The 22,839-nt window shown below is 40.3% G+C and overlaps 1 protein-coding gene across 1 annotated transcript in view; it reads left to right on the top strand.

The window, feature by feature from the left end:
• Positions 1-22,839, top strand: part of MIPOL1 (mirror-image polydactyly 1) — a 294,447-nt gene that overhangs the window by 76,581 nt on the left and 195,027 nt on the right. Inside the window, exons 5-7 of the mRNA XM_048855134.2 lie at positions 9,366-9,594; positions 12,951-13,083; positions 15,871-15,976. Coding sequence (XP_048711091.1) covers positions 9,366-9,594; positions 12,951-13,083; positions 15,871-15,976 — 468 coding nt within the window. The remainder of the gene's footprint in view (positions 1-9,365; positions 9,595-12,950; positions 13,084-15,870; positions 15,977-22,839) is intronic.

Raw genomic sequence — 22,839 nt, forward strand, 5'->3', positions numbered from 1 at the left:
ATCAAGACTTACCTATACTTCAAAGTTTCAAAAGACCAAACACAATCATCCATCCATTAGAACTAACATTGTGTTTCAGTGAATCCCACTTAGTGTCTGACTAGAGATTCTGCTATTTTGATGTGTTCAGAATCTAAAAATGCTTTTAGAGTAAGAGAGAAACCAATCCAACAAAAATCGTTTTTCTTCTCAAATGCTAGTATTTTTTTTAAATGTTAATTGAAAAATGAGAATGGAATGCCAAAGGAAGTATGTCATATTTACCTATTAATATTTGCATCATGATTAACTGCAGTGAATACCAGACGTGCTCAATCTTGTAAATATTTAAGTCTTCCCATTTACTTCAGCATTTTGGATGCAAAGAAAGATAGTAAAAGGCTAATAATGAGAGAGAAAGAGAGAGAGAAAATATAATAGCTAAAATAACCAGTGTCCTTGGAGAATTGTAAAAATTGCCATTCTGCCAGAATAACTCCAACAGTTCTTAAGCTCTCTCAATTTCTTTCTTTCTAAAGGATGTTGCCGGGATTCCAAACAAGTACAGGTGAAATAAAGAAGCATTCTAAGTAACACAGATGTCCTTCTTTAAATTACTTACAGAGAATGAATTCAGTATTCTCTTTAGATTCCATCAAGATTTAAAGAAATGAACCATTACACTTTGAGTTTTGTCTATATTCTAGAAGACAAAGGACATCTGACTTTTTCAAAAGTTATTTTAAAAGTTTTTTTATCATGTGAAATAAGTGATATTTCAGAATAAAACTTATACAAGTTTTGCTTTGTGAACTATTAGCAAAAAACTTCCTTGTTTTAACAAAAATTTCTGTCCATTTCATCACCATTTTGGACTCTTAAAAATGCAAACCAAAAGCAGAAAAGCCTCAGCCCTTAAACTGCAGCGCTGTACTAATGCAACTATCTGTCAAAGCAGTTTTGGTAGTTGAAAAGTTATATGTTTGAGAATTACAATTTCATTTTAATTAAGAGGATAATTATTTTTACACAAACCATTAAAAATTATAAAAAGTTTGTAAACGTGCCTCTTGGGTTTTTTGTGACAGATCATATTGTGATCTGGCATGTTCATGAAAGTTATGGCCATCCTGAGTTTTGGAAGAATACCACTATAATTATTTGAATTTCCTCTTTATTTCTTGATAGGGAACCATTATTCCATGTTCACTGTTTAAAAAAAAATCATTATTCTTTGACTCCATTTTGTTGTGTCTCTTAAGGTCCTAATGAAGCCAATGAAAAAGAAAAGAGAAACTGTGGGAGTAATCTCTAAATGTCACCAGAATAGAAGGGGGCAAGGAGAAGGGCCAAAAATGAGGTAGTGGACAGAGCACTGGAGTGGAATTCAAAAGACCTGGGTTCTATGCCCGTTTCTGCCACTGGCGTGTGGGTGACTTTGGGCAAGTCTCACTTCCTGTATTTGTGCCCCAGTTACCACATCTGGAAATCGGGATGAGACTGACCTTCTTTAATGCAAGAGCTTTGATTTCTACTGATGAAAAGTGCTATCTATAGAAGAGCTAAGTGGTATTATTATTAATGGGTCCCTGTCACAGAGTGACTAGCTCTTTCAGGGGAGTCAGGGCCAGCCTCACTTGTGATCCTCCCAGCTGATCCTGATGGGCTAAAGATCAAATGACCCTGTTCAATTATTGACCCAGCTGGGAAGGAGTCAGAGGAATGAGGAATCTAAAAAGAGTGAGATAGAGCTCAGTTAGTAGAGGAGCTGGCTCCTCTGACAAGCCCTGGAGAAGGGCAACTCCTAAGCAGATGGCTTTGAGGAGGAATGAGGAACAACAAGAGGGAGACTATGGTCAACTCTGAAGCAAGATGGACTAAGAGGGATAAAGAGGAAAAATCTTGTATCTGTTTCAAGGTTTTGCCTAAATTGTATTTTTGGAGAATAAAACTATGCTTGAATAAAGACCGTAGGTGTGGCACTGAATCCTCCATGGGCAGAGATGACAGGCCATCAACCTACAGCTTCTTAAACGTGTGTGTTTGCAAAAGAAAAACAAACAACACACTAAATCTGCCTTGCATTGTGTTTGGAGGAATTCTTTAAGAGACCCTCGCCTGTCCCAGTCAATTGCCGGGGATTTTAGGGTCTTCAGCTAATAGGGGTCTCTTCTCCCTGACTAGCACCAGTTGTGAACCAGGTGACTGTCTTCAGGCCTTGTGGCCTGTTCAGTCTTTACCGGGCTGACAATTAGGGACAGATGAGGGAACTGGGATATACTGCACCTGTGCAGCACTTTCTCTGATGTAATTCTCAAGGGCCTGGCTGTCATCTGTGGAAGTCAGTCTAGATGGAGTTACAGGAAAGGGAAGGGATTCAATTAAGTGACACATTGAATGTGATACGAGCCCCCAGATGTCCCTAAACTTCTGTGGCTGCAGATCCCAGCCTCCCCATGGAGCTGCTCTGAACTCTGCACAGGTGATGCTATTAGGCCTCGTATGGAGTCCTAGTAAAAAGCATATTTTTTTAGTAGTCCCGACACAAGGAAAATACGTAATAGGGCCAAATTAAAAGAGAGTGTCAATGAAGGACAGTTGCAGGATAATAGCCTGGTGCTCCTAGACAAATGCCAAGTTTAGACACTCAATACTATGACTATTAGGTCAATAAAACGATCAACTTAGGCCAGTCTATGCTAAAACCCCTAGGCTGAGGTAACCTGTGGCTTTTATTTTGAAAATGGGAGGTGTTGATCCTGTAGCAATATTCTGTATTAAATGCTTGAGCCAGCTGTTACAATTTTGCCAAACAGAAGTTGGAATTACTTTCATTATCTACTTGCACTGAATTTCCCAAGTCCTTCTCCATCTTCTCACTAATTTATTTGGGCTGAATCTTGAAGACTTCTGGTTTGCACACACATAAAGGACAACAGTACTGAGAAAGAGGCATGTCAACTGAGTAGAGGACATCAAAAAGTAGTAGAAGCTCTTTGCCAAGGTACTTTGCAACCTCATACATACTGCGCTTGTGATGACCCCAATGGGAATGAGGGAGGAGAAAGCACGCATATGTAGATCCTTGCATACAGCCCAAACAAACCCCGCCCCTCCCCACCTACACCAAGCAACGGAAGTAGATTCCTTCCCTCAGTGTCATTTTGTTTCACTGCATGTTTATTCAAGTAAAACCCTTTTATATGAGCTTTGCCCTCTTTTTCAGGATATAGGACCTCTATTCAGGAAGGGGGTGAGCTGTTTAGCAATCTGGTTCTCTTGCAGACATTCTGTTTGGTAGACGTTTCAGAGGTAATATGTGTATATGTTGGCCTTGACAAAAAATGCTGATTCATTCCTTTCTGATCCTTAAGTTACCCAGCCATGGTACTGGTTTCTTTTGCATCTATTAAAAATGGGTTAGTTACAAGATTCAAGCTGAAGTATTGTCTTTTCCATAAGACTTAATATATTGATTAGTAGAAGTGCAATAATGTACAGTCAAATTGCATTAGATGTTATGAATTTAAGATAACATTGTGGTGGGTTGGACCCCTTGGGAAGCCACCTGATGTGCTGAAATATCACGGAGTCTACCTGTTCTGCCGGCATGGGCCCCCTTTAACCTGTCTTGCTGAGCCAAGGTCTTAAAACCTCCTCTAACACATACAGGCAGGGCCACACCCCACTGCAGATCAGCTCTGGGAAGACTCAGTTTAAGGGACTTTCTCCAGCCCCGAGATGTCCATCTCCCTTGGAGTACAGACCCAAAGATATATTATAAAATTCACCCCCTCCCTCAATGTGGAGGAGGGTATACACAACTTCTCGCCCCCCCCCCCCCAGTTAGAAATCACATAAACTATTATATATTATATAAACCAGAAATAAATGTATTAACTATAACAAGTGTATTTTAGGTAGTTAAGGAGGTAGCAGACAGAACAAGGCAGATTACTAAGAAAATAAAACAGAGCATGCAAACTAAGCTTAATACATTAAAGAAACTGATTACATGTAAACTCTCACCCTAAATGTGGTTCTAATAATCTTCTTAACAGGCCAGATGCCCTTCCAGCTCTTTCCCCCAGTTCAGTCTTAGTTGTTTCCAGCAGTCATCTTGGGTGGGGTAGCAGGGGAGAACTGAGGACCTTGATTACCTCACTCCCCACCCTTAAATAGGATTTGCATAAGGCGGGAGTCCTTTGTTTCCTAGTTTAACTCCCCCCACCCAACTTCTCATGGAAAAGTACAGAATTCAAGATGGGTTCCAGTATCAGGTGACATGGTCACATTCCTCTGTAGGGCCCCTGTAGTCATTCTTCACAGGCTGAACCACACGTTCACAGGAACACTAAACTCTTTTACAGTCAATTGTCTCTTGCTGATGGGCCATCAGCACTGTCAGGCTTTTTCATTGTTATACCTGAAGTTCTTAGTAGTGGGCGTCACCCAAAGTAGCATAGTAGAAATACAGCTACAAATACAGATACATATTCAATATTCCTAACTTCAGATACAGAACTGATACAGGCATACAAATTGGATAATAACATTCAGCAAATCATAACCTTTCCGATGATACATGAGCCATCTTGCACAAAATATATCTCAGTTATGTCATATTCATATCATAACTGTATTTTCATAAAGAATATGGAATGACACATCACAAACACTTTAGTCTATTTTCAGCTGAAATGGTTCAGCTGATATTGCTTGAAGATAATGATGGTAATAGTCTTGTCAGAACAAACATCTTGTTTCAACCCAAACGTACAGCACTGGTGGAATTTTTGAAGCAGAAACATCTGGATTGTTGCAGGTCACGGGAAATTTTTAGAAATTTATTTTCCACCACTCCACGAAAGTTAAACTTGGTTTGGACTTTTTTGACAAATCAATAATAAAGTAACAAGATCAATCACTGCGTCAAAAATGAGAGGGAAGGGTTGCAATGAAGCTTTTAGGTGATAGTTTGTTGCCTGATATTAGCACCTGGACATTGTATAGATTGGTTGTCTATGGTTTGACATAAATATCTGGATTTTCAAATTTGACCAGATATGTGTATTGTGGTCAGTGGTGGTGGAATAAGTATTTGTAATACCGCTATAAAGGTTTCTTTCTTTTTTTTAATATTCGGTGGGAATAGATTTTATATTTCTTTTTAAACAAATGAACATTTGCTCAATGTCCCAAACATCGTATGCAAACTAGAAACAGATTGGGGGTATTTCTTTACTATGGGGACTATATGGTGTTATAGTTCTGCCATAGCATAGACACAGCTTGCACTCATGGAAGGGGTTTTCCTGGGCGACAGTAGCTAGGTCACTGGAAGCATTCTTCCATCAGCCTAGCTCCATCTACAGTGGGGTCTAGGTCAGCATTGCTGCGTTGCTCGGAGGCGTGGATTTTTCACATTGCTGAGTGACATAGCTATGTCGGCCTACAGACATAAACAGAATAAATAATGAAAAGTTAATATAGATTTTGTTACCGTTCTTTTTTTAATCATCTAAGCTTGCTGTTGATACCATAAGTATGGAAATTTGGGTTTTATTTAAAGTATGGGGTTTTTAATATGATTTTCAACCTGAGTGTCCCTTTAACAATGACAGCATGGGCCCATGAGCTTGTAATTTAGTAATCTGCTTTCCAAAAAAAGCTTAGTTCATTTTCCAGAATGTATATTGCTCTTTGTCTTTCTCTCTGTCTTCCCTCTTCCTTCCTTTGTCTAATTTCCATCCCTCTTGGCCATCTCTGTCCTCTGCAGATAACTCCTATCTTACCTACCCTACTGCCTGCTCAGTTCTTTCCTTTCCCTTTACATATATGTAAGTCCCCAGATATTTCCTGACAAACTAAGTGCTGATTAGCTGAGTATAACAAGTGGAGTGTTGGGAAGTCCCAGAGAGCTATGCATCACCAGTTTTAAACCAGCATATCTCCCCTTTTCCTTTATTGTCTGTGTAGCTACAGGATTCTCCAGTAGTCTGCTTCCCCAGCCCAATGCCTCTGACATTTCAGTGATGATAGAAATAGTAATGACTGCTGTAGCTTAGACTGCGGCAGTGCTCAAAAACTGCTAGGTGTTTTCCATGCACAGAGGAAGTCATGGTCCTTTCCTCAAAGAGCGTACAATTTAAAAAGACAAAGACAGAGGAGGACTAGGGGGAAGGATGCATTTATATGGTAGGCTCATATTTTTTGGTTTTTTACTACTTGTTTCATCCTCCATCACTCCCAAGTTAAACATGCTAAATTTCCCTCCACCTTATTCTCAACACAAACCAATTCCCCTTTAACTTTCTCCACCCCACAGACCTGCCAGCTTCAATTATAGTGTCTTTATATCCCTTCTTAACATTTGACCCCCTTTCCCTCAACATGAATGAGCAATTCATTCAAGATAAATTGATGATCAGCTGTTTGGTTTCACCTTTGCCGTGAAATATTAATATGGAATTTATATAGAAAAAAGGTTGGTTGGCCCATGCGAGAAGAGTCAAAATCCATGTTGTGGTACCACTTCAATGAAAATATATTCCAGAATGTCTAAAAAGATGCTGCGAGTCCCATCCGTGGCACTCTTCATGCAGCCTGATTATACATATACTTTCAGTGTCTGTTGTGTCTGTGCACTAGTACTGATTAATGCACACCTTAGGATTCACAGGAGGCATGAAGCAACACACCCAAGGTGGGCAATGATCCATATTGTTGCATAATTTAGCAATAAGCCAAGTTATCATCTTGCATCAGCCCCAGGGTTTAAATTATTAGTTAGGGAGTTGAAGGTGGTTCTGTAGCTAGGACAAATGGTCATGCTTATTTGGTGAATAAAATATTTCTGAAATTGATAAAAGTCACAATACACAGTAAACCTGACTGCATTTACAAAATTTTCCTCAAAGCACTCTGGTCCAGACGCGCTCAAATGAGGACAATGACATAGTTGTAGTGCCTTGGCAAAGAAAGGATGCAGCTTTATTGAACAAGCAACAACTTCACCCTTAATGCCCCATGACAGATAGTCCTTCCAATTCTGAGAGGGGGAGGCTGCCACCTTTCCTCTCTGTCTTATAAAACCAGCAAGGAAGGACCAGGTCCCATAAGCATCCCTCAAGCCAGATCAATTACAGGCCCTAAGACCAGCTAATTGAAATGTCCCATGCAAATTTGAATCCATTGCAATGATGACTGGCTTTGCTGATGACTCAAAGGAGACATAGATTTCCAAGTCCTAACCACACCTAGATTGGGAATCAGAGAGCACCACCCTACTAGTGCCCTAAACAGTACAGTTCAGCTCACCCTCCTGCAAGAACTCAGTACATCCATTGATGAGGTTTAAAAGCTGCAGATGTGAAAAATAGGAAAAGGAAAACCTCTGCTATCGATCACCTTATGCCCTGGAGTATGAGAGCTGAGATCTCTTGAAATTTTGATCTGTCCCAGTGTAACTACAAAGGCTGATTAGCTTGTTATATACTTGGATGATAAGTATTTTAGGGCAGGAACCATCTTTTTGTCCTGTGTTTGTACAGTTCCTAGGGAGTCCTGATCCATGACTAAGGCTTCGAGGCCCAAAGGTAATACAAATAATAAATAGTAGGTGTGTGGTGGTTGGAGAGTTCATTGCAGTCACTAATCCATCCCTGCCTGAGGTGCTTCAAATAAATACTAGTTATGGAGTTTACTGCTAGAATACAGAAAGAAAATAATTACCTGAGATTGAACCAAACTATTGAGAGCAAGTACGAATTTCAGTAATGCAGCACCCATCCTATAATGTGCAGGGGGGTGGTTTGTATTACTTTGTATGCAAAGCAAAGGGTATCTAAAGTGGGAGAAGTGGAGGAGACAATGCATTTGCAGACAAGATTTGTCAATGTGTACTTTGGTAGATAGGGAAGCAATTAAAGGTAGTTCAAGGAGAACTCCCTTTAGTGGTTACACAACCAAAAGGGATTCCACCCCGCCCCCCACAACAAGGGTTTAAAGGCAATAAAAACTCCCATTACCTTAGTTCTCTAGCTAATAGTGACTGAATATACCCAGAATGTCCCACACCCTAGTGGGGGCAAGATCTGTATTCAGTGTTTCTGCTCTGCCTTGTTCATTATAGCGAGGTCTTCCTTTGCTATGTATTGTAGCAGGGAGAAAGAGGCTGAACCACTTTCCCCCAATAGCTCATAAATCCAGCAGCAGTTTCAATGAACGGCCAGTCAGAAACCAGGGGTGCGTGGGACAATGAGCACTAGTGCATACCTGATTCAGGAGTCCTGCCTGTCCTGCGTAAGTTCCGTAATAGTGCTGCAATAGCCTAACCTGAGGGAGCAAGCTTCAACCCCAGTGCTGAGGCAGAGTTTGCAGCAAGTGACCGTGTGTCATTGCTATTCCTCCCTCAGGAAAGAAAGAGTCCCACAATTTCAACAGATTTTAGGGAATTACTTTGAGTATTCTTGGATTAAAGTCTCTGCTTCTCAGTTTTATATGCAGTACAGTATCCTGGGTTTGTTTAATGGCTATTTTAAGGCTATTCATAGAACAGTAACAGGGCATAGACAGTTTTTTCTTGTATCTGTTTTGAGGGGAAATAATGAGTCTGATCAAAGTACAGTATGTATAGAATAAAAGTAATCTTAATAAACAGTGACACAAAACAAAAACCCTCCTCAAGAAGTTTTAGAAATAGAACTCTTAGTAGTCTCTATTTAATCTACATAAAACAGATAGCTCAGAGTATACCTGCTTCTGAAGATTTGCAAATATTATTACACTCTCTGGGTGAATGATGCACTGACATGCACTGGCTGCATATTCCAGCAGACTTCCACAAATTGTGGTGGCAAAACTATCATAGCACATGCTGGAGTATCATATTTCTATAGAAGCTGGAGAGCTGAGTGGAGCCAGGTGCTTTGGGAGCTAAGAGGAAAATTAACATAAGCTTTGAAGTCAAGAGGCCTTAGTGTAAATGAAAATCAGGCTCATAACGGGCTGTAATACAGGCTTACCCTGGCTATTGCAGGTCATCTGTCAGGACCAATGATCTATCCTGTTAATAAGTAATTGAGAGGGAAGAGAAATCAGGAAATGGGAAGCAATTTTTGACTTGCATGTGAAATATCCAGTAAAAATCAGTAACTCCTGAATATGGACTGATCTCCTGAGTCAGTGCTTTGGATACACTCCTCTCCTTTCATCAGTAGGATGATGAGGGAGCAGTGGATCTAAATTGGTATGTTTCCTCCTTCTGTTACAAAGAAAAGTGTGGGTGGGTTTTAAAACTTCATAAATTATTTTAAGTGTATGCGTTCCTTCAATTTAAAAGGCAGTTCAAGGACAACTTTTTGTTAATTTTTATCTTCAAATAGAAATCTGTAGTCTGGAACAGCAAAGAGAAGACTTTTGTCCGAAATTTCAGCTTTATCCAAGTTCTTCAAGAAGCCTACGACCACAACATGAATTAGTCATCCAAGGCAATGTTGAAGCAATGAAGCTGTCAGATTTGCCAACAGCCACCTCACTCAGTGTTCAGAGTGCTAGCACCCAGAATGTGTGTCTAGATCATGTTATTGCCCCTTGTACTGCTGAAGAATCAAGGTAAATACAAGCTTCTTTTATATATTTTTCCTGGATTGAGAATATTTCACTATTATGGGTAAAATTTTCAAAGGCGATGAAGGGAGATAGCTGCCCAGGTTGCATTAAAATTCAATGGTATTTGGGTGCCTAACTCCCTTAGGCTTTGAAAATTCCAAAAATATGGAGCATTTCTGTGTAATTTGGAATGAGTGTAAGGCTGCTTATGTGTTGGATTCATAAAAATGGTCACCATGCTCTCCCACCCCTAGGCCATGTCTCCTGGAATCCAGTGTGTCTCCTACTCCTTTCAGCTGTTTCTCCTCTAGCACTAATCCAAAGCTATTGTGGTGCTGATAAATATTTACCTAGGGCTATAATAAACCTGCACAAAACACTACTGAAATTTAAACAAGGCATGGTCACTGCCCCAAAGAAGGTAAAATCTGCATCAGACAAACATTGAAAATGAAGCTAACTGTAGAAAAGGAGGGGTAGCAAAATGAGGGGCAATGGTTAAAACAAAGTCTCTTTATGTCACAAATGAAGTTCTCAAAAAGAAAAGGAGTACTTGTGGCACCTTAGAGACTAACCAATTTATTTGAGCATGAGCCTTCGTGAGCTACAGCTCACTTCATCGGATGCATACCGTGGAAACTGCAGCAGACTTTATATATACACAGAGAATATGAAACAATACCTTCTCCCACCCCACTGTCCTGCTGGTAATGAAGTTCTGACACTAATGAAATGAAGTTCTGACACTAATTACAATTGAGTATTGGGCTGGGCAGCAGGAGAGAGAGCTCAGCAGTGTAGGCCACTTACGAAAACCAAGGCAAAAGAAATGGGTCTTGGAGAGAGGGCTTGAAGGAAGAGAATGAGGCTGTTGTTGGGTGCACTGGAAGAGGGGCTTTCATTCACGAGTTAGTTGAGTTTATGGGAATTAAGACAAGTGTAGGAAGAGGAGTAACCAAGGGAGCAATGATGGGTGAGGAGTGGGCAGACCACCTGGTGTGAGTTGGGGGAACAAAGGCAGATAGGAGGTGAGATGTAGGCAAAGCCTTATAAGTGAGGATGAGGATTTATAACACTTTGGAGAAAGCACCCACAGAAGGAATCTAGGGGGCTATGGGAGAGGGAGGAATGGTCTGTGGAGTGAGAGAGAGATTATAACGTGGCTACAGAATTGTGGATAGATTGAAGATGGGAAGATCAGGGAGGCTGGGGATTAGGTGGTTGTATTATAGTTCAGGTCAGAGAGAGGCAGGGTGTGTGAGCCAGGGTATTAGCAATGGGGATTGAAAAGAAAGGATGGTTTTAGAAGTGGTGAATACTGGGGTGTGAGAGGAGAGAAGTGAAAGGGTCAAATGCAACTCTTAGATGTGAGTTGGGCAAGTGACTAAATTGTCAGTAGCAAAGGTGAAAGGAGGGGCAAGTTGATACGTGTTTACATCTTTCTGCCTTCCATGTAGATTCCCTCTTATCTTTTTCCAGTGTTAATAACGCTTCTTGTGTTCACCTTCATAATACCAACTTCTTACGTTGGTGAGTCCAGTTGAACTGATAACTGGTCCTACCACTTGCACAGCTTCCCTCTTGCTTCAGTGCAAGCTACCCTTGTTTGACATAATTGTGCTAACATGCTACTCAATATGGATGTCTTTGATAGAAAGTGATGAATCAACTGCGGTAACCCTAGAATTCCATGAATAGTCCTCTCAACACATTCCTGGGGGCAACTGATCTCTCCATGGCTCTATGGATCCAAGATTTGTTTCTTTGTGTGCTGGAGATAGGATCCATAGTTTCATCCTTGATCTATTCATGTTTATATATAATAAAAATTTCTGGGGTCTGTATATGTTAATCATTGTCTTAATGCAGATATTCTGTAAGGCCTTTAGTAGACTTATCCATATTATTTTCCATTCTTTATTTGACCTGTTTTGAGTCCCATGATAATCTATATTGCATTTTTATTATAATTAGAATGTAAAACGCTCCTTCATGTAATCATGTGTGTATGTACTTATGAGAAACTCTGATTTATTTACTAGGGGTTAAATTTTCAAATGCACCCTCATGACTTTGGAGCCTGAATCCCATTTCCAAAAGTGACTTAGGCAATCAGGAGCCATTGATTTAGGAAGTCTCATTGAAAGTCAGTGGGACTGTAGTGTCTAAGTAAATTTTTGAAAATGGGATTTCGGCTCCAAAGACACTTTTGAAAATATTTTGCTAGGTCTTCAGCTGTCTGGGAAAGATCACCCTTGGTTTTCTCCTATTTATTTTTGGGAAATGTATTGTATTTGAAGATAGCGTGCACAAAAAAAGTTGCAGAGTCGGTATGTCAAAGGTAATAGGTTATATTGTATAAAACTTAAGGTTTCTGTGCCTGTTACTTATAATCCATGAATTTCTCCCCTAATCCATGAACATGTCTACATTGGTTCTGCATTAGAGCTAAGATCTGAGTTATCTGGAAATAACAGGTGACAGAGTAAAAGGAATTTTTTAAATCTTACTTTGAGTTGGGTCCTAGAAAGGTAGACTACAAGACAATATTTTGTAGACATTGGTATACTGTTAATGAAGCCTAAATTTTTGTCTGATTGGTATAGCAAGAGTGCCCAATTCAGTTTTTAACCAGGAAAGGATTTCACCCCTTGTTATCAGCTCCCTACAGTAGCTGGTATCAGACCTTAGAAGCAAAATAGGTAGTATAAAGGTTCAGCAGGAAATTTCACCACATTGTATTCCAAAAATTAACCTTTTCAACTCTACCTTATCTCTCTTCTTTCCATCACTAAATAAATGCTCTTGGAATAGGGTGGTATAAAGTGGGAACATCCTGTGGTCTGATATAATATTCAGAATAACATAAAATCAATTTCTAGAATTCCAAAAATATGTTTTCCTTTGTCTCATATCTTTTGAATATTTTGAACATTTTGAATATATTTTGAATATTTTCATTTCTTTTCGTTGAGTGACCCATTCTCTTGGAATACATACTTTATCCTGAGCATAAATTTGATCCCCCAATATTTTCCTTACATTATCACTCCAGATTAAGCTCAGGATTTTTGATATTTACTTCCTTTAAGCATTTCCAATTTATAGACTTCATAGCTTATTTAGCTTAGTTTATTTTATATACTAGCATTTTAATACATTTATTATTTCAAATACTGCTGCTCTTGTAGGTTTAAAAGATGAGAAATAGCATTGTCCAGCTCTATGGCTAATTTATAAATCCTAAATCTGTGATAGTTTTGTAAACTTCAGATGCAGGTAGTGGATGTCTTGCTGAATGAGAGAATTTCTATTCTATTGATTGATGAATTTTTTTAATCTTTTTTTAAAAATCATAGTATTACAGAAAAACAAGGTAGAATGCTCTCTGACCTCATGACTTCTTGGAAGGAGACTGGAGACCTAGATAAAGAGATGAATATTGCATTCCTTTTAAAAGAATTGGATGTTGTAAGGGCAAAGAATAAAAAGGTACAATAGAGATATTCAGATTACAGTACTTGCTGTTTTATTGTTTCCCATTAAACCTTCATTTCAACCTTTTCTAATATAGTTTTTTAAATTATTTTATTTTATTTCATTATTAATCAATAGATCTCTTGTCATTTCTACTCTTAGTATTTGCATAATGAATGTTTCCAAGGAAGTGAATAATCTTTTATTTTTTGACTTTTTTAATCAGTGACATCAATTCCTATATCATAGATATAGATGCAAAATAAATATATCACTGTAGGGCCATTCATTAACATTTTACTAGGTTTCAGTCAGACTTGTGGAGACTGGGGAATTTAGAAACAGAAGGGCTAATCTGAAACCTACTGAAATTAATGGAAAGACTCCTGTGGTCTTCTGTGAGCTTTGGATCAGGGCCCACACTGGGCTAGTTTCATGTCAGTCATTCACGCTAATGACTGGGAGATCCAGTACAGATCACAGAATTTTGCAAATGAGTGATTAAGTAAGCACAGTACAAAAGCGAGAATAATGTGTCACAAAATGTGCTTTGTCCATTTATTTTTACAATAATTTGATATTTCACAACAAACTAGTAGTAAAGGTATCATACAATATTTTGAAGAAGTAATAATATTTAGTAACATGAAATCTCACAACAGTGCACTCCTATTAAAACTTTTCTGAGAAGAGGGGAGAGACCAATGTTTTAAAAGCAGAACGTAAATAATTAGACATAGCAAATTGTTTCAGGCCCCAATCCTGCAAACATGCATATGCTTAACTGTACTCATTTTGGTTGTCCTTTTGAAAACAAGTACAGAAATGTTCACAGATTTGAGGGCTTAGTAAATTCCGCTGTATTTATTTTCCCTTTTTATTAGCATTTCCCCGTTGTCATTTAATTAATGAATTTCTGCATTGCAGCTGATTGACTGAACTTGATTTATTTAGCAGCAGTGCCTCTTCAGGTCTGTTACCGTACCTGGCCTCTAACAGCACCTCTGTTTGTTTAATGCTGACCACATTTTTCCATCCCAAGCTTTAATTATCTACTCTCTCACATTCCCTCTCTGATTCCCTCTCCTGTTTGCTTAATTCCACCTTTAATTAGACTAATACCAAAATAACAATTGCAATCTCTACATATATTTCTCCAAATTTCTCTCATTTTAGATAGAAAACATTTGAGATTTTTCCCCTACTCCCTCATGTCTTAATCTTGAGGGAAACCCTAGAGATTGTACAAATTCTTAAGCATTGATCATTTTAATATAACCTCTGCGTCCCTCTGTTTGTGTACTGTAATCTCCATTGGATTTCTCTCTCTAGAATTTGGAGGAGTTTGAGACTCTGAGAGTTCTTGGTTCCAAAGTTATTCTATCTACCAAATGAACCCCAATCCATGTTTTATTAGTGTTACTTTAATTCCCTCAGCCTCCATCACTACCTTGTCTTGGGTTTGGTTTTGTTTTTTTCGTGAAGACTAGACTTCAGCCTTCTAATATAATGTTGATGGTAGAGAGTTTGAATGATGGTGCTTCCACATTTTTATGAAAAGTTTGAAACCTACTTTCCAGAATGGCATTCATTTAATTTGTTCTGTTAAACAATTTATCCCCATGGATTTTCCCCCATTCTCAGACAGCTCAAGCATTTCATGATGCTATTATCAGCTGTTTGGCATAAACAGTGGCTAGAAGCTTATAAATAAGAGCAATAATTTATAAACTGGAGCTCTTGCTTTATGAATATAGTCCATCTGATAGGCAGGCCCAAATGTCACTTGGTTGTTTTAATGTAAGTTTTGGGGTAATTTCTGTTATTGGTTACACCAGGGATCGGCAGCCTTTGGCACGCTGCAACCTTTGGCAGGCTGGGCCGATTTGTTTACCTGCTGTGTCCGCAGATTCAGCCGATCGCAGCTCCCACTGGCCGCGGTTCACCACTCCAGGCCAATGGGGGCTGCGGGAAGTGGTGCAGGCCGAGGGATGTGCTGGCCGCTGCTTCCCGCAGCCCCCATTGGCCTGGAGTGGCAAACTGTGGCCAGTGGGAGCTGCGATCGCCCAAACCTGCGGACGCGGCAGGTAAACAAAACAGCCTGGCCCGCCAGGGGGCTTACCCTGATGGGCCGTGTGCCAAAGGTTGCCAATCCCTGGGTCACACGCTGCAGAGGTTTCCATTGTCAGTGAGAGTCACATGTGCATAACCAAATGGCAGATTCTGACGTTTCTGCAGGTACATTTTTTTACAGTTAAATGACAGCCACACTTTACTGTTTCCCAAGTACAGATCCAATTGATTCCCAAATAAAAGAAGGGCTCAATATGGGGAGAAAGAGTCAGAATTCTGGCTTGAAAAGAATACAGAAAAGAATGTATTGCACCTACAATCTTGGCCCAAACCTTTCCGTTTATCTGAACTGAACACCATTGCTATGAAAGGGCTGTAAGCTGAAAGAATATTCCAGGGAATAAGATGCATCATTCATCCCATGCTGCTTCTGAATTTCTTAATGTAACACTGTTACAGCTAGTAGTTTCTGAGTTGGAGTGTCCCAAATAAAAACAGTGCTGTCTGTCGTACAGAGTAGATGAAAACAAGGGGGTTGAAAACAGATGGTATTTTCTGCTTTAGTGTTTTAAATAAATAGAAGTACGTTAAACACCTGTGTTGTTTAATATTTGTTTTCTTTGGGAGGAAAGGAATCATTTTATAACGGGAAATTTTTATTTTGCTGAAGATTAATGGACAGGGTATATTTGTCAGACAAGAATCTTATTGTCCATTTGTTCAATTAAGCTTCAGGATAAGCTGTCTGAAAAAGACAAGGAGCTGAAGACAATAAAGCTGGACTTAGAACTGCAAGAGAGAGCTACAGAAGCTAAGATTGCGGAAAAGACTGCAGGTACAGTAGACAAGCATTTAACAGATGGCCCTATGGATCATACAGTACCCATGGTTGCTATATGACGTGGCCTAGTGACTGTTAGCTATGTTTGCTAAAGGAGGGAAGATTTGATAATTTTTTTTTTATGTGTGGCTGTTTAGAGTTGCTTAGAAAATAGGTGGCTTTAACATCCTGGTACTGGTATTAGTGAGAGCTTTACCTGTATTCATACTGATTTGGGCATTAAGTGCATTGTTAACACCATGTCAATCCAATCACAAAAAGGTTGTTTGTTTTGTTGGAAGGTCCTGAACAAACAAGAAGAAATAATGATTACCAGTGCCTCTACCTTTCAACCAGCAGTTCAAATACCACTTATTGTTTTAGCTTGTTCAGAGCAATACTACCCCCCCCCCCCCCCGCCCCATCTTTGTATGGAGATAGTCACACATTCACCTCAACTGGAGACCTGCACTTTACTTGAAAAATCTGTTCTTCTGGTAGTTAATGAATTTTCATCTCATGACATTGATGATGGTATGGCTCCAGAGGATGAGGTTTATAAAAGATTTCCAAAGTGCAACGATTTTAAAGTTTACAGTTGAAAGTGACTACTTTAAAATAGATTTTAAGAACAGTACAGATGTGAATATATTTAACCATTGTTCTCTGGGTAGGTATATAAAAAAAAACAGTTACCTTGTTAAGTTGCAAAAAGTTATATTTTAAGTAGAATATATTTACATTTGACAGTGATTTCTTATATAGAGCCAGTACACCGTGAGGCTAAAATATTATAGAAAGATGATGTTTAGTACCGTAAAGAAAGATGACAACGTTCTTTGAGATCTTTCTCCATGTGATTTAAAGTTAATTGCACCAGAATTTTATGAAATGCTTCACGCAATTTATTCTCAGCCATATTTTATTAGGTTTAAGTTAGGTGCAAGGTGTAAAATTATGTGTCTAATGACCTGTCTCCAAGATATTGGTACTGAAAGGGAGATTAATCATCACCAGAAAAATAGTGGAAAAGAATATAAGTAAACTCTCCAACTGAAAAATCAGATGGTTGGCTATCAGTTTAATGTCAAGCTCCTAAGAATACGATATTCTTTTGTGTGTGTATATTACAGATGGAAGAGGAGGTTTATGGGGATGAGGAGCTAGATAGTGTAAAACAAAATAAGAGAAATTCTGGATATTATTAAACTCTGCTAGTTTCTTTTTTTGAATGAACCCTCTTGTGTATATTCAGAAGAAACATAAATCTTCTGTATGTGTCATGATAACATCTTTTGTTTGCATTAAATTCAAAGTTATCTGTTTGTTTTCTGGATGTTTGCATAGCGTCTTACCTATTGTATATAATACAGAAATATTCTATTTAAAGTAAACCTTCATTGCTCATTAAAGCCTATAGGGAAAAAGCCCCTGTAGATATAAAATACATAGTCAAAATCCTAATCAGTTTCCTGTAAGGATAGGAAGAAACAACTATTGGCAATCAGTTCCCATCTTAAGTTTTTAATTTTCTGTTTACTTTAGTAAATTTATTAATGATATCCTCTCAGAAGGATATGACATGATATGATAACTAGATATGGACATAGCAATAAACCATTGAAACCGAATGTGAATCAAAGCTTTGAAGTCTTAAGAACATTAGGTAACTTTTTAATAAATTTTCCCCCTCTCATCTTTTCTTTGTTTCTGCATCTCCTGTTCTGGAAGAGCAGAAGTGTCTAATTGCTGGGAGACTGGGTGTCCTTTTATTTCTAGCCTGACTGGAAGAAGAAAGCCTCCAATATCTCTCGAGTGTTTGCTTCCTGCTCGGTTTTACCAGTGTAAAAGTTTCAGATAACTCCGAAATTTGGAGTGCTTATCCAAGTTATCTAAACCAAACTGAACTTGTGGAGGTTTGCCGATCTGTCTAATAAAAACTTCAGGGGCAGACCTACTTTATCATTAAAGAGCATAATAATGAAGATTCAGTGTATTTAGACAAATGATTTTTTTCAATTTGTTAAGTTCATTGAGAAAAGGGGAACACATGGTGTTATGATTTCATGTAACTAGTTAATGTTTAATTGCTATTGTATTTAACACATCAAGAATGAAGCTTAGAAATATGGGTGTTTGCATTCTTCCTATTGCTTAGTACTGACTTTGTGATAAGAAAATTACTCCAGAAAAGTACATTGTAAAAAGCATCACATAAGGACATCATAAAAACATTTACCACCTTCTTTGGGAGGGATTACAATTCACTTTTTAAAAATGAACCTTCCAATTTATAGAAGGCCTTGCTGATTTAAAACCTGTGTCAGAAAGGCAGAAAAAGATACCTGACATCTCAGGCAGTCCAGTTTCTGCATTGATTATGGTTACTCGCTAGTTGTGGTACTTCTTCCCAGGTGATGGCAATTCACTCAGTGTTCTCACTTCCTGTGCCAGATCTTCCTTTGCCTTCCTTGCTTTCTCTTTCCTCTTTCGGGTATGCAATTCAGTGTTTGCGTAGCATGTTTCCCATCTGCCATGTGGTGTTCACATCCCAACCACCTGAGCCGTCTTACTTTTATAATATGTCCTGCTCTGTCATCAGCCTGGTCCTATAAATCCTGGAATGGTTACTAAGTCCAGTCTGGAATCAGATCTACGTTTCTGTGTCCTTGAACTTTTCTCTTGCTAGAACACTGTCTGTGTGTCTTCATGATCTTTGAGTTTAAGTTGTAATGTGGACATTAAAATATAACGATCTGAGCCAACATCTGCTCCTCTGCTGACTCTGACATCCCTCAAAGAATATAGCACATTTTAGGTATACACACGTGCTCTGTCTGATGGATAGTTGCATAATCTCATGATCTCCGTGTGACCTTGTGACTCCTCTTGTCCTCCTATCTTTAGAGTGTTTGTGCCACTGAGAATCGAGACCTATTCGTCATTATCAGTTTGGATGCCTTCCGCTGCTCTGCCTGTGACTACTTCCCAGCCAGTAGAGTTGTTACCAGTTTGTGCATTGAAGTTGCCTATCATCACCTTGATTTTGTGGGTAGGCACATCGTCCAGTTGTTGCTGCACCTGCTCATAAAATGTATCTATTTCACTGTGGCCTGCTGTGTTTGTTGGTGCATATACTTGTACAGGTGTCCTGTCTTGTTTGCAGCATGGCTGTCGTTATTCTGTCATTCACTGCCTCCCAAGTCAGCAGAGTCTTCGCTGTGATTTTATCCAGCATAATTCCTACACCTGAGTATAAGATTGTAGTACTATCAAACACCATCTTGCCACCTCCTGCCCATCTCATTTCACTGATATTAAGTATGTTCATATGGTATTTTCTCGTTTCTTATGTAACTTATGCCAGTTTTTCTGTACTATACAAAGTTCATAATTCCATGTACCTGTTCTTGTTACAAATTTGATCATGAGGATTTGATGTCTTGATTCTAGCTTCCTTTTGGCTTTCACTGAGATCTGTCGTATTTGGGTTTTAAGTTCCATTTACATCTACCATCCTCGATTTTTGGTTCAAGACAGGGGTGGGCAAACTACAGCCCATGGGCCACATCCGGCTCGCCAGCCAATTTAATCTGGCCCTTGAGCTCCCACTGGGGAGCGGGGTCTGGGGCTTGCCCAACTCCCGCACTCCAGCCAGGGAGCGGGATCAGAGATCACTCTGTATGCACATGCTGTGGCTCTGTGTGGCTCCCGGAAGTAGCGCCATGTTCCCCATCCATCCTCCTAACCAGGGGGCTACACACTCTGTCCCTGCCCCAAGCACCACCCCCGCAGCTCCCATTGGCCGGGAACTGTGGCCAATGAGAGCTGTAGGGGTGGTGCCTGCAGATGGGGCAGTGCGCAGAGCCGCCTGGCCGCGGCTCCGTGTAGGAGCCAGATGGGAGACATGCTGCTGTTTCTGGGAGCTGCTTGAGGTAAGCGCCACCCGAAGCCTGCACCCCTGAGCCCCTCCCATGCCACAACCCTCTGCCCCAGCCCTGATCCCGCTCCAGCCCTCTGAACCTCTCAGTCCCAGCACAGAGCACCCTCCTACACCCCAAACCCCTCATCCCCAGCCCCACCCCAGAGCCTGCACCCCCAGCCGGAGCCCTCACCCCCCACATGCCCCAATCCTCTGCCACATCCTGGAGCCCCCTCCCACACTCCAAACCCCTTGGTCCAAGCCTGGAGCACCGTCCTCCACCCCAAACCCCTCATCCCCAACCCCACCCCAGAGCCCACACCTCCAGCTGGAACTCTTACCCCCCGCCCCAGCACTCCAACCCACTGCCCCAGCCCAGAGCCCCCTCCTGCACCCTGAACTCGTTTCTGGCTCCACCCCAGAGCCTGCAACCCCACCTAGAGCACTTACCCCCTCCTGCACTCCAGCACCAATTTTGTGAGCATTCATGGCCTGCCATACAATTTGCATACCCAGATGTGGCTCTCAAGCCAAAAAGTTTGCCCACCTCTGGTTTTGCCCACCAACTGTTACTGTTGCAGTAAGGCTTTACCTTAGTGGGTTAACATAAGAATGACCATACTGGCTCTAAGGTCCATCCAGCCTAGTATCCTGTCTACCAACAGTGGCCAATGCCAGGTGCCCCAGAGGGAGTGAACCTGATAGGTAATGATCAAGTGATCTCTCTCCTGCCATTCATCTCCACCCTCTGACAAACAAAGGCTAGGGACACCATTCCTTACCCATCCTGGCTAATAGCCATAAATAGACTTAACCTCCATGAATTTATCCAGTTTTCTTTTAAACCCTGTTCTAGTCCTAGCCTTCACAAGCTCCTCAGGCAAAGAGTTCCACAGGTTGACTGTGCGCTGAGTGAGGAAGAACTTCCTTTTATTTGTTTTAAACCTGCTGCCCATTAATTTCATTTGGTGGCCCCTAGTTCTTATATTATGAGAACAACTAAATAATTTTTCCTTATTCATTTTCTCCACACCACTCATGATTTTATATACCTCTATCATATCCCCCCTTAGTCTCCTCTTTTCCAAGCTGAAAAGTCCTAGCCTCTTTAATCTCGCCTCGTATGGGACCTGTTCCAAACCCCTAATCATTTTAGTTGCCCTTTTCTGAACCTTTTCTAATGCCAGTATATCTTTTTTGAGATGAGGGGACCACATCTGTATGCGGTATTCAAGATGTGGGCATACCATGGATTTATATAAGGGCAATAAGATATTCTCCGTCTTATTCTCTAAACTTTTCTTAATGATTCCTAACATCCCATTTGCATGTTGGACTGCCGCTGCACTCTGCGTGGACGTCTTCAGAGAACTATCCATGATGACTCCCAGATCTTCCTCCTGATTAGTTGTTGCTAAATTAGCCCCCATCATATTGTATGTATAGTTGGGGTTATTTTCTCCAGTGTGCATTACTTTACATTTATCCACATTAAATTTCATTTGCCATTTTGTTGCTCAATCACTTAGTTTTGTGAGATCTTTTTGAAGCTCTTCACAGTCTGCTTTCGTCTTAACTATCTTGAGCAGTTTAGTATCATCTGTAAACGTTACCACCTCACTGTTTACCCCTTTCTACAGATCATTTATGAATAAGTTGAATAGGATTGGTCCTAGGGCTGACCCTTGGGGAACACCACTAGTTACCCCTCTCTGTTCTGGAGAGGAGTATAAACCCAACTGCAGAAGCCTCCTTTTTTATCCACACTTGGGACTGGCACTGTTGTTAAAAAGAGAGTTCATTTTTAAATGGAAATTTCCATAGAGTTCAGCAGCAAATAACCCAAAGCTTGTCACTTTATACTTTTCATTTCTAGGGCTTTGTACATGCATGGGAAGAGGTAAAGAGGAAGAACAGAAATATCTGAGGGGTTAATGGGAGAATAACAAAAGATTAAGTAAAAAAGAGTGAGGAAAGAAACACAAGGCGTGTGTTTGTAGTCATATATAAGAAATCATGTACTGTCAAATATAGTCTTTATCATTCCTTTTTGCAGCCCTAATAGTGAGTTTCAATCTCTGTCTTGGGTTCCTGTCTCTGCCCCAAGTAGCTGGGACTAGAAATAGGGAAGAATTTTGTTGTTGTTGTAGTCTTTGGCCACTAGAGGCTATTATTCCTGCTGCTGCTGGTTTCCATAGGCTCTGTCTCTGTCTCTCTCTCTCTCTCTTCTAATTCTTTACTATTCCCCCTGCCTGATTCTCTCTCATCTAAGCCATCATCTATGGAGGTATTGTTCACTTAATTATCCCGCGGGAGGAGGAAGTAATTGAAGAGGCAACAGGTGAAGGCAGAGGAAGAGAGAGCCATATGGGGATTGAGTGTAGGGTGATGGAGAGGAAAACAAGGAACTCTGTGGGAGGGAAGGTTGTGGGAGAGGAAGGAGGAACCTCACAGGAGGGGCTGTGAAGAGGAAGGAGAAACCTCTCAAAGTGGACAGAGGAAGGGATGGACACCAAAGGTGGAAAGGGAGAAAGGAAAGTTGCCCCCCAGGGGTGGGAGAAGGGGGGACCACACCAAAAAAGGTAAAGGGAGAGTGGAAAGTAAGGGTGGAGACACTGCAAGGAAGAGATGGGGAGACAGAAGATGAATATCCATTCAAAGGTGTGAGAGGAGGGAATGGATCTCAGTCTGAACCAGGATGATAGTCCACTAGACCTTCCCCAAGAAGAAACAAATAGATATATAGGGGGCAACCATTGTCTGCTAACAGGAAGGAGCAGTTGTGTGTAAGGGAGAGTTTCAGCGTCTAGTTGAAGCCCCCATTGGTTTGTAAAAACTTCCTAAAGTGCCAGACGTTTGAGGGTTGCTCCTTCACTGGTTTTGTACTCTAGGTATATTTGCTATATAGAGAGTCTTGCAGGTTCTTTATTTTAGTAGGGCTACATCACTGCCACAA

The sequence above is a fragment of the Caretta caretta genome, chromosome 6, assembly GCF_965140235.1.
Source record: "Caretta caretta isolate rCarCar2 chromosome 6, rCarCar1.hap1, whole genome shotgun sequence".
NCBI lineage: Eukaryota > Metazoa > Chordata > Testudines > Cheloniidae > Caretta > Caretta caretta.